Source organism: Meleagris gallopavo, chromosome 22 (assembly GCF_905368555.1).
Source record: "Meleagris gallopavo chromosome 22, MGAL_WU_HG_1.1, whole genome shotgun sequence".
NCBI lineage: Eukaryota > Metazoa > Chordata > Aves > Galliformes > Phasianidae > Meleagris > Meleagris gallopavo.
The window spans coordinates 10,542,841-10,554,623 of NC_139425.1; the positions used below are offsets into that span (position 1 = coordinate 10,542,841).

The window sequence follows — 11,783 nt, forward strand, 5'->3', positions numbered from 1 at the left end:
ACTCTGATGGGAAGGCAGCTCCCACCAGGCCTGCTGTCACAGCATCATGCTCTCCTGCTAGCCTGTCCCTATGCTGCAGGAGCACCCAGCCATCCCCCTCCTGCCTGCGGCCGCTGCAGGTTTCCAAAGGTTCTGGAGCCAAAGTGAGTTCTTGGGCTCACTTCAGAGGTAACCAGGCAATTAGAGATGGCCAGAGCATGAGCTCATACTCCCTCCTACCCTCGCACGCAGTGAAACTATAAAAAGGCTGAAGCAGAGTCTGTGAACCAGCACAATTAAAGGAGCAATTGGCAGCTGCTGGGGGGAAGGGAGGAGCTGCCCGGTGGCCCCAGTGCAGGAGGGTTCCTGGGGCTGCACTCAGCTGAGTGCAAGGCTGGGGGTCTGGAGCTGTGTAGGGGCTGCAGTGCAGCTGTCCCTCGCGTGCTGTCCCTCTCCAGGCTCCAAGCTGTGCCCGCAGACACGCTGTGTTGTGGTGGCTGCAGCTCATGCACAGGGATGGAGCATCACTGCCAAGCAGCAGCCCACTGCCTGCACAGCCCTGCTCACACCTGCGGCTTTGGCTCACGCACTGAGTGCTTTTGTACAACTTTTGGTCACTCAATCACACGTTGTGCCCTCCAACAGGTACTTTCCAGAGTTGAATCATCCCAAAGAGCTGTGAAAGACACTTTTCTTCTGCTCTACTTTTGAGCCAATCCAGGAAAGGAAGCTCCCGAGTTTTGAATACAAAACAGCGAGAAGTGTTTTGTATCAACACAGCCCGTGTTTATTTAGAAAGGGAAAATCCACCGCAGCTCGTCCATGCCTGCATGTACGAGCACACGCGCACAGTCGTGCATTTCTCCCCGCGTTGTTCCTCGCAGCCTGGGACGGGACGTGCTTTGGCCCCGGAGCCGCTCCGTGTGCGGGGACTCCGCGGGGCGGCGACGCAGAGCAGAGCGGGGCCGGGCGGTGCGGGGCGGTGCGGGACGGGGCGGCGGGGCCGCATCCTGTGCGGTCTCCCCGCACTCCTCGGGCCGGCACCGCGCCAGCTCCTCCCGGGGCTGCGGGACGGCCCCACGCGGCCCCACAGCCGGAGCCGCCGCGTCCCGCCGCCAGTCCCCTCCCTCCCCTCCCCCGCTCTCGCACTTTTTCTTCTCTTTCTTTCTTTTTCTTTCTTTTTTTTTTTTTTCCAGCAGAGCCGCGGGCGGGGGGAGGGAGCAGCCCGTCCTCCGGCTCCGGGCGGGCCATGGGGCGGGGGGGGCCGGCAGCTCCGCAGCGCCCGCGGGCACCGGGACCGCACCGCGAAGCCGCAGCCGCCGAGGAGACCCCGCGGGCGGGAGGAAGCGCCGGACCCCGAGGAAGAACGAGGGAAAGCCCCCCCGGGCGCGCTGCCGCTGCCCGTTAACCATGGTAATGCCTTCTGCTTTGCTATCCTTTCCCCCGCACCTGCCGTCGGGGAGCCTCGACGAGGCGGAACCGTCGGGGGGCGGCGGTGTGCGGGGCTCGGATTGCCCCGCCGTTCTGCCGGGACCGCGGGCGGTGAAGCGGGGGCCGCTGCCCCGATCGGGGCCGATCTGAGGCTGAGTGCTGCGCTGCTCTTCTCCGTTCCTCGGTGTTCCCTCAACCCCCCTCTCCGCGAGATGGATCTGAGCTGTTACGGACCGCGGGTCCGGGCGTTCTCACCCCGCTCCTTCCCGATGGGGGGAGAGGAGAGGCTGTGCGGTCACCCCGTGGCTTCGGGCAAGAGTTAACAACCAACCTTCCTGCAACCAAAACACCACTGCCCAGCCCGTCTCGTCGGGATAAATCATCTCTAAAAGTTATGAGTGTTTGGGGAGAAATATCAATCTCTATTTAACAGCACTTTGGCTTATTAAAATGGAAATAGCTTTGCAAATGTAAATCTTCCTGTGCTCCCTAATGCCTTTTGTTTCACTCCCTTACAGCTGGAGGAGGGAAGGGGGCTCCCTGAGTCACGTTTGGTTTCTCCCCGCTCCCCACTCTCACCTCAGCCCTCTGCAGGAGCACAGAGCTCTGCGCCAATCTCACCCCAAAGCTTCTCCCATGATGAAGTGCTCTGTGACACTTAACAAAGCATTTCTGGACACTGTAGGCCAAAACGCCCTTTGGCACAGCCCGGGGTGCATCCGGTGCCTCCATCAGCCAATAGTTTTCCCCAAGATGCTGTTCCCACTGCTTTAGGGAGGTCTGTGCACTTTTAGCCTGTTCCCAGGAAAGCGGCTTGCTTTATTCTACTGATCCGCCCACAGGCGAGCCCCTTTGGTTGGGTTTCGTTGCGGGAAAGATTCTCCTCTTTCATCTTATTGTAGGGCCATTCCCCCTGTCAGACACCCTGCACTGTCCCTCCATGGGGTGAGTCCAGACTTCTTCCCCAGCACCTTCCCATCCCAGACTGGGGAGCAGCTTGAGGTCAGGGCACACTTCCTGCTGCCCCAGAAAGGATGTTGGTCCACACAGCATCAATCTGCCCCTATGTCTGCAATTCCTGCTCTGGGGCTCAGCTCCAGCATCAACTGTGCCTGGAGCCAGAGCTATGAGAAGGGCACTGCCTGCTTGTGGCCAAGCTGAGTGTGCATGCTTCTTGTAGCCTCTCCACACCTCTTCCTCGCTTGCTGTCGCAGCTCTCTGCTCTGCAGCCACGTGCACATTCACCCTTGCTCTCCCTGTGTTGCAGCTGAGGCTTTAGATGAACATTCGGATCACTTCCACCGTCTACGGTTGTGTCTACAAACTCTCTGCAATTAATGTCTTTGCAAAGCTGGGGAAGCAAAGTCAGCAGGGTGATCCTAACCTTATGCCTTTGCCCATTTGTGCTTTGTTGGGGATGGGGCTGTGACTGGGCAGCATTCTTCTCAGAAAACCCTCCAGAGATTAATTTGGAGTTCGTCATATCCAGTGAAGTGTCTGAACCCAAATACCCCATCCATCTCCAGCTGCTTGGCCTTCCTCCTCTCCTCCAGCCGCTGCATTCCTGGGATCTGCTGAGCGCACATCTCTGCTTGGACTCCACTTAACCCCTCAGCTGCTGCAGGGCCACTTTCCCGACTGGGGGGTGCGGGGTGCAGCAGAGTGGTATGGGCTCTGAGGGGTGGCTGACAGCACCCTGCTTTCCTCCCGCAGGACTCGCGGTCCCTGGATGCAGCGGTGCAAAGTGCCCTCCGCGCCCTCTATCCGCCCTTCGAAGCCACGGCCCCGACAGTGCTGGGCCAGGTGTTCCGCCTGCTGGAGAGCAGCTACCAGGGTGATGGGCTCTGCTGCCTGCTGGACTTCCTCATCCCTGCCAAGCGCCTCTTCGAGCACGTGCGGCGGGCGGCCTGTGTAAGCTGATGAGCTGCCCTGTGCTTTGCTATCCCATGCCCCTTGTGCCCTAAAGCGTGATGCCTTGCGCAGCCGTGCCCTGCCCTGGGCTGCATATCCCATCCCTGTCACCATGAGGAAGCACCCGGCCCCCTGGGAACGGCCACAGGCTCAGCGTGGTTTCGTGAGTGGGATCTCTGCCAGGAAGCACAGGAGCCGCAGAGGCTCTTGCTGATGCCCTGCGTTCTCCCTCCCTTGCAGGCTCCCTACTCCAACTGCATCTTCCTGCACGAGGGCTGGCCCCTGTGTCTGCACGAGAAGGTGGTGGTGCACCTGGCACCTCTCAACCCACTGCTGCTGCGTGCCGGGGACTTCTACCTGCAGGCAGAGCCCTGCCAGGAGCACACAGCACGCATCGCCCTCAAGCACCTCTCACCAGACCTGGACAGCGTGCAGGAGACGCCCATCCCCGAGGCTGCCTACGCGCTGCTCTTCACCAACGAGTGGCTGGAGGAGATTAATTGCAACCATGCTGGGTCCCCCCTGCACACCTGCCTGGTGGCCACTGAGAATGGCATCACCCCGCTGCCGTGGAGCAAGATTGCCTCACCAGAGTTTGTCGACAAGCCCAAGGCTGGACCCAGTGGCACAACAGGAGGCCCCAGTCCGGAGCCAGCAGCACCAACTGAGCCAGTGGCATCGATCACACCCACAGCCCATGGCACAGCAGGGAGCTCAGTGCCCTACAGCAACATCGCTGGTGTCGTCCCGGGCTGCAGAGACAGCCGGAAGCCAAACCAGGGGAGGTACCCGGGGTTGATCAAGGTGGAGCAGGCAGGGCTGAGGCAGAACCCGACCACTCTGGCCATTCCCAGCCTGCAGGATATCATCAGCCAAAACCTGGAGGGGGAGTACGTGGAGCTGCTGCAGCTCTCCCAGCAGGACCTGGGCCTCCTGGCCACGTCCCGCTCTGCGGCGGCACGGCCCTGGGTGGGCTCCTGGCCCTGCAGGGGAGTGCTGAGCTCCCAGGAGGGTCCCTGCACCCCGTGCCAGAGAAGGAGGCTGAGCGGGGAGCCTGGGCCGCACGGCCCGCGCTGCCGGCACCGCGACTCCTACCTGGCCGCCCTTCAGAACCCAGTGAGCTTCGGCCCCGTGCTGATGGCAGCCATCCTGGAAGAGCCCGACAGCTCTGCACCCCTAGCTGAGCCCCCTGAGCCATGTGGGAGCAGGGCCAGCACCCCCTGCCCCCGCAGGGCTCGTGCCGGGGGGTCAGGAGGGCAGGCGGTGGGGCAGCGCAGCCCCCATCTGCCCCCAGCCCCCACTCGCTCAGAGGCAGCGGGCTCCGGCCACAAGTTCTCCTTCCTGAAGGGCCCTCGGCTCGGGGACAGTGCGGGCAGCCAGCATGAGGGTGGCTGGAGGAAGGTGTCTGCCATTTACTCACCCAGGATGGGCAGAGCCAAGCCGGCCGGGAAAGGTGATGACCGCGCGGGGCTGCGGGGTGCCGCGTTTCTCTGCCCCATCGCACGTTGTCAACCCCTCTCCTCTGTCCCCATGGACAGGTGCAGATGTGGCAGCTGCAGCCCCTGCAGAGGAACGGTCCCTGCAGAGCACCATCAGACAGAACGGCCCCTCCGTGCTCTGGCAGGAGCTGCACGCTGGGCTGCTGCACTCAGGCATCGTCTGCCTGCCAGGTACAGGAGCAGCCGCCTTCTGCTGGGAAGTGGTTTGGGGGGAGGTCTCAGGGCTTTGCCCCCAAGAAAGCCCCCACCTTGGAAATTTCCCTTCAGCTGGGCAAAAAAAAGTCAGGCAGCGTGCTCTGAGCAGCTGACATGGCTCCCAGCTGCACGCAGCCCTCCCACACCATTCCTCACAAATGAAGCTTTTCAGCTTTTAGCTGCCAAACGGCAAACGTTTGGATTCTTCCTTTTCCCAAGAACTGAAAACCTGTGGCAGAAACATCCTTGTTTTCTGGGGGGAAATCATCCTTATCACCTGAACCATGGCATGGCATTTCCAGGGCTACCGAGCATGCGAGGGCCCTCAGGGGCTGGCACAGCCCTCACTGCCCCTCTGCGGGGATCAGGCACAACTGGATTCAAGCAGGTCTTGTGCCTGACCCCCCTGTGAAATGCCAATGTGAGCTGTGCAGAGACCCCAGGGCCGGCCGGCAGGGAAGGAGAGGTCAATGTCCTGCTTCAACTCTGCAGGCGGCACCGACAAGCTGGGCAGGGCTCTCCTGCAGGTGACCACCAGCAGCAGCGCCTGGGGGGCCATGTGGTGCTCAGCTGCCGAGCTGGCAAACCTGCTCCTCTGCCTCTGCTCCCTCCCAAGGTAAGGGCCGGGAGTACCTGAGGGTCCCCCCACCCCCGTGACCTGCATCCCATTTGCACCATTTGGGCACATCCCACAGGCTCCTTGTCATGTCCACACCACTGCAGCCACCCCTGTGCCTCTGCCCAGCACTGGCAGTGCCACCCTGCACTGTGCTGAGCTGGGGTTACCGATGGGGATGAGGGCACAGCTCCAGTGCTGCTGTTTCTCCTGGGGACAGGCGCTGCTCTGCCTCCCAGTGGGTCGAGTCCCAGGGAGCATCCTCTGCTGACCTGTGTGATTTTGCCTCCTTGTTACTGTGTTGTGTTTCCATGTGCCAGGAAGGATGCGAAGGACAGCGGGCTGACAGCCGTGGTGGATGCCAGGAAGCAGCCTCCCTCTCCCACCCTGTACTCTGCTCTCCGCTCCATCCAGGTATGCTGGGGCCGTTCTGTAGGTGCCAGCTGTGTGCCTGCAGCCCCTGTTCCATGGCAATTTCAGCCCTCTTAAGAGCCTCATCCCATCCCCCAGATCAGAGCAGTCCTACAAGCAGCCTGAGATGCCCGAGGCTATGCTTTTATCTCACTCATAGATTTTCCCCCTTAGCACCATGGTGTGGGTTTATTGGGACGGATATAAGCATCCTGCAGCATCATCACCATGCATTTATTTAGAAAAATCACATCTCTTACTGCCTTCTCATCCCCAGATTCCCCACAGGACCGGCAACACTCAAACAACCTCCCCTTTGTTCCCAAAGTTGCTGCTCAGTCTCTAATTCTGGGCACGTCCACAGTGGCGCGGGCAGCCCATGACCAGGCACAAAGACCCCATTTCCCCTGAGCAGAGCCCCTCATGCAGAGGATTGTCATGGTATGAGGGAAGGGACTTGTTCACGGGCCACTTTCCATGGGTTCCTTCTGCCAGGGAGTCTATTCTGTGGATAGGGACAGCAATATGGGGACTGATACCATTTCCCATGCCAGCGAGCTCGGGGCCTTTTTCCCTTGGTTACCCATAGCTGTAGTTGGGTGACTTGGGTCTGATGGCCACGGCAGCATGGCGGGGCATGCAGGAGTGACTGTCCTTCCTTCACAGAACATCTCACCGGGTTGCATCCACACTGTGCTGCTGCTGGCTGAGAAGGAGCCATCTGCTCCCCGTGAGAAGCTGCCTGGGCTGCAGGTGAGAGCTGTCTGTCCCATCCCCTCCTTGTGTCCCTCTGTTTTATCCCATGGCAGCAGCTCCCATAGGGTGACAGCAGCCTCCCAGTTTGGAGCACCCTCTGTCCCCTCACTGGAGATCCCGCTCCCCACTTCAGGGCTCACCGCTGCCATGGCTCTGCTGGGCTGTACCAAAAGTTGCCTGGTGTTTCCCCATCACAGCCTTCAACCAAACACAGGTGTCAGGGTGATAAATCTAAACCTGAAAGGGTTTATTGTTCATCTAGTGCCGCTCAGTGTAATTAATATCATGTGAAATATTAATGAGCCCGATTACCTCATTTGGATGTCATGGCAGATTATTGCAGTCCCAGTGATGTCCCAGGCATTCAAACACAGCGGAGCTGCAGGGGGACGCAGCTGGAGCTGCACTGCGCACTCAGGGCCACAGGGGCATGAGGGCCACGTTCCCCAGCTCCAGGCTGCCCCTGGGGGGACAGGACCCGTGCAGTCCCACAGCTCTCAGGAGCCCCATGCCCTGCAGGTGGAGACGCTGACATCGCTGAAGGCTCTGGGCCGCTTTGTCGACAGCTCCCAGGTGACGGCGGAGCTGGAGGGCACCTTCCCCTACTGCCACGGCGAGTGGGTGCAATTCTTCCAGGTGTCCAGGACCGCACCATCAGCCACCTCCTCCCTTCCCACGGTTTCCCTCTGTCCTCAAAGTGCAGAGCACAGAGCAGCCTTCCTGTCCCACCCCTATCCCCAGCCTAGGACAGCTTGCTGCTGGCCTGGCTCCTGCCGTCGCTTCCCCATCCCTTCCTCACTGGCTTTCACATGATGTCCCCAAAGCACTTCCCACTCTGTAGTTGCTCTGGCAGTGATCCTCCTGCTCCCCGCTGCAGCCCCTGCTCCTGTCCCACTGCCTGCACAGCCCTGCTCACCCCTGTGCTTCCCAACAGAGGCTGCAGCCCTTCACCGCCAGTCTTGGACGGGCATTGGAGCTGCTGCAGAGCTGCATCCAGGAGCTTCAGAGCACTGACGGTGGGGCGGGGATGCAGGTACCGGGGCTGTGCCCATCACCATCCCTCACTGCACAGCATGAGCTGCCCGTCCTGCAGCCCCCGCTGAGTGCAGTCTCTCGGCAGGATGCGGCCGCACGCATCGAGAGGCACCAGGAGCTGATGCACAGGGTGCTGAGCGACCCGCAGCTGCTGTGCCTGCAGCGCGAGGGGGGGGCCGTGCTGGCCCGGCTGCGCAGGGATGCTGCCCGGCTCCGAGCCTCACCACACGTCAGGTACGGGGCAGAGGGACCAGGCTCCCCGCCAGCAGCACCTCCCAGCGCTGCCATCCGCTGCTCAGCACCCTTCTGCCATGCCCACACCCCGTGCAAGAATCCCGCTGGGGAAGCTCAGAGCACGAGGCTCTGTGCTCCGAGCTCCCAGCGCCTGCAGCCATCCCATGGGCCAGTCTCAGGCAGAGCCACTAGATGGGGCCAAGCCCCGGTGCTGCTGCACACATCCAGCAGTGCCGCTCCCATCCAGCAATGCCCATCGCATCCAGCGGTGCCGCTCACGTCCAGCTTCTGCTGCAGACACCCAGCCCTGCGCTCCCCACCCCTGACCCTAACCCTAACCCTAACCCTGACCCTGACCCTAACCCTAACCCTCACCCTAACCCCAACCCAACCTCAGCCCTAACCCCTCCCCCCATGCAGGGCTGGCATTGATGCGGCCGAGGCACGGTACGCACAGCTGGAGGAGGAGCTGCACCTCCTGGTCTCGCTGTCCAACAGCCGCCTGGAGCGGCTCAGCGCCCTGCGGAAGGTGCGGGAGCTGGAGGCCGAGCTGGATGAGGTGGGTGCTGGAGCAGCGTTTCCTCAGCTTATAGTGATGGAGGAAATACAGATAATGACAGGATTGCCCGTGCTTGGGTTTTAATTACTGGTGCTGTGCATAACCAGACGGTGCAGGGAAGGGAAGGGCGGTGCCTGGGGCCGTCCCACTGACCCCCACCTGCTCCCCACAGCTCAGGCAATGGCTGGATGGAGAGGGGGCAGCGCGGCTGCGTGAGATGGGAGCTGAGGAGTGCAACCCTGACAGCTGTGAGAAGTCCACAGAGCGCTGGAGTGAATTCCTGCTGCAGGCAGTGGTACGTACAGCCACCTCCAGTGTCACCTCCCAGCACACTGCCCAGCACTGGGCACAAACATCAACGTGCAAAATTAGAGCAGGGTTCCGATGCCCTTACAGAGTTTGGTGTACTCAGCCCAGCTCTCCCAGGCTGGGAATGAGATCTCTGTGCAAAATGAGTTTCCTCCAACCAAGGCCCAGCTGTTGCTGCCAGCTCTGCTTCCCTGGGGCTGCTCCCTGCTGCAATCAGGGCCCTTAATTTCTCATTCTGCGCAAGGAAGAAGTAATACAGACCCACTCAGGGCAGTGCAGTCTGTGTGGTGCAAAGCCAGGCCATGCAGAGCAGAGATGTGCAGAATGCCCAATGCTGTGCTGCCTCTCACCTGCCCAGAACTGCCTCTCCACATGCACTGAGCACACAGCTCTGGCTCCGGAGTGGAGGGCTCTGAGCTGAGAGCTGCACCCCGAGCCATCAGCACTGCTCCCAGTGTGAATCTCACTGCTGTGCCTATCTGCAGGCCCGGCACCGGCACGGCCTGGCGCTGTGTCAGCAGGCAGACAAGCTGCAGGATTCTGTGTCCCCCGAGGCTGAGCCCTTGCAGGCAGCCGTGGCCCTGCTCCGAACGAAGCTGATGAGTTTCCAGCAGCGCATGGAGCGGCGGCGGGCAGAGCTGGAGATGCTACACGAGCTGCGTCAGTTCTCCAGCAAGGTGGGTGCACGCTGCCCAGGCACGGCGCAGGCAGGCGGCGGGACGCGCAGCACCGTGCGTTGTTTTGCAGATCACTTGCCTGAACGCGGGCTGCAGGCAGTGCTCGGCGCAGGCGAAGCACGGCGGGGTCCCCGCAGGGCGGCCCGAGGCTCTGCAGCGCCTAGAGAGCTCCTTCCAGAGGCTTTCGGTGGAGTTCTCCACGGAGAAGCTGCAGGAGATGCGGGCGCAGCTGCGCCGGATGCAGAGCAGCAGCGGGACGGGAGCCTGGACGGCAGCGTGGCACAAGTACCAGGAGACGCGGCAGAGCCTGGAGGCGATGCTGGCCGAGCTGTGGGAGGGGTCTGCAGGCGCCGCTCCGGGCCATGGGGCCGTGCAGGCTTCGGGGCAGCCCTCAGCCAGCGGCTCTTGTGGCCGTGCCAGGGGCACGGAGCAGCACGATGCCGCCCGCTCGCCCCCGAGCTCCCCACGGCCGCGCTGCAGCTCCCTCCCGACATGCGGCAGCGGAACCCCACCGCGCACCAAGAAGAACCCATCCCAGCTCTGCAGCCCGCCCTGCTGCGTGTCTCCATCCCCACCTCGCGCCCCTCTCTGCAGTCAGCCCCCGGCACACGGCTCAGCACATCCACGAGGCGACGCAGCGCAGTACTTCCAGGTCTCCAGCCATAGCAGCTTCTCCTCTGAGGACTCAGACACACAGAACTCTGCTGAAGAAACCCCAGCGACAATCTCGGCTGTGCCTCAGGACTTGGGGCCGCCCGGTAGCCCCCAAAAACCCTCCCCAATTGTGTACCTGGAGAACCACCGTGCCACAGGGCTGGGCAGGGCAGACACCAAGTGAAGGTGACCCCCAGTCCCGGGAACGCATGGGGACGTGCCCTGCTCAGGGGTAAAATATGGGCACTGCTGCCCGGTGCTCAGAGCCCATTGGTTTTTCAGTCTTTCAGCATTTAACACCCCATGAAGTAGCCATAACCCCACTTACTGGCCCTCACCGGGTTAATTGTTAATCTGCCAGGCGAGGCGATCCTCCTGCAAAGTGCATTTATCAGCACCAGGGCTGGCATGCCCATGTCCCAGTGATGAGCTGAGGGATGCAGAGCCCCATCCATGCCCCTGCTACCATGATGCCATCCCGGTGACAGTGACAATGGGCGCTTTTTTTGGATGCACTCATTAACGTGCCACTAATTACATTAATGCCAATAAAGCTCCTGGAGCAGTGGTCGTGGAGCACAGTGGGGAATTGTGTCCTCCTGGCTTCTGGGGGCCGGTGCTTTCATGAGCCCCACTGCACACTGTAGATGCCACAGCCACAGTGCTGACCCTCCCAGCAGCTCATGGTTGGACTCGCCACCAAAAAGCCCTGCAGCAGCTCACGAGAGTCCTCTCCCTGTTGTTAGGGTCGGGAGAAACAGCTCTGTCTGCAGTTCTCCCTCTGTCCCACCTGCTCCCTGCAGGTCTATAGCTGATCCCTCCCATCACTGTCCAATCCTCGGGACTTGGCCCTGCCTGCTCCATCCCACAGCCCTGCATGGGACACACGGTGCAGGAGAGCAGGCGGAGCTGGGACGGGGTGACCATGAGCTAACCAAGGGAACTCTTGCAAAATGCAATATCTCACATGGAGTCTGGTCCAGAAAAACACAGCCCTACTCCCAGCTGTCATATGGGCACGGCTCGCTGTCCCACACAGTGCAGCTCCCCAGCATAAAGGGCACATGGTGCCCATCCCAGAGTTTGTAAGCATCAGTCATACCCCCTCCAGCCTTGTTTGTGCCAAATTCACCAAAGTGGGCTGGTCCCCATGGGTAGGTGCTGGCAGCACAGTGGTTGCTCCCATGGCATCTCTTCGATCTGCTGACCCCACTCCTACCCACTCATTTCCCTGGTAACACTTCTGCCAGTTCCTCCCTGCAATCCTTATAGCTGAGGTCTGTCTCATTCCTGTTGGTTTGAAGGGAATTACTCCGGAGAGGTGTGGGTGGGTCTGTGTGACCCATTGGGACAAGCCCAGCTGGTTTGCTCCATTTTCCAACTATCCCCACATTACAAGTTGCACTGAGGTCCATCCATGCTGGAGCTGCTCTTCATCTCTTTCACAGCACCGCCGCAGTCCCAGTGCTGCTGGAAGACAAAAACACTCATCGATACCTTTGTCATCTTTAGGATGG

The 11,783-nt window shown here is 61.1% G+C and overlaps 1 protein-coding gene across 3 annotated transcripts; it reads left to right on the top strand.

The window, feature by feature from the left end:
- The first annotated feature begins 770 nt into the window (after positions 1 to 770).
- On the top strand, positions 771 to 10,842 carry KIAA1755 (KIAA1755 ortholog). Of its 3 annotated transcripts, XM_085241271.1 has the most exons (14): positions 772 to 1,392; positions 3,124 to 3,321; positions 3,562 to 4,774; positions 4,860 to 4,991; positions 5,508 to 5,631; positions 5,952 to 6,045; positions 6,709 to 6,795; positions 7,318 to 7,434; positions 7,733 to 7,831; positions 7,919 to 8,067; positions 8,488 to 8,626; positions 8,799 to 8,921; positions 9,421 to 9,612; positions 9,683 to 10,842. In XM_085241271.1, exons 1-14 carry the CDS (start codon positions 802 to 804, stop codon positions 10,448 to 10,450), a joined length of 4,026 nt encoding a protein of 1,341 aa, XP_085097397.1. In that variant the 5' UTR covers positions 772 to 801; the 3' UTR covers positions 10,451 to 10,842. The 3 variants fall into 3 exon arrangements, with proteins under 3 accessions (XP_085097398.1, XP_085097399.1, XP_085097397.1); XM_085241272.1 differs by lacking the exon at positions 7,733 to 7,831 and having other exon boundaries at positions 771 to 1,392; XM_085241273.1 differs by lacking the exons at positions 7,733 to 7,831; positions 7,919 to 8,067 and having other exon boundaries at positions 771 to 1,392; positions 7,318 to 7,415.
- The last annotated feature ends 941 nt before the right edge of the window (positions 10,843 to 11,783 follow it).

Coding starts and splice junctions, on each gene's coding strand:
- KIAA1755 (XM_085241271.1), top strand. CDS start 802: ATGCCTGCATGTACGAGCACACGCGCACAGTCGTGCATTTCTCCCCGC. Junction 5,632..5,951: donor TGCCTCTGCTCCCTCCCAAG/GTAAGGGCCGGG, acceptor TCCATGTGCCAG/GAAGGATGCGAAGGACAGCG. Junction 7,435..7,732: donor AGTGGGTGCAATTCTTCCAG/GTGTCCAGGACC, acceptor GCTTCCCAACAG/AGGCTGCAGCCCTTCACCGC.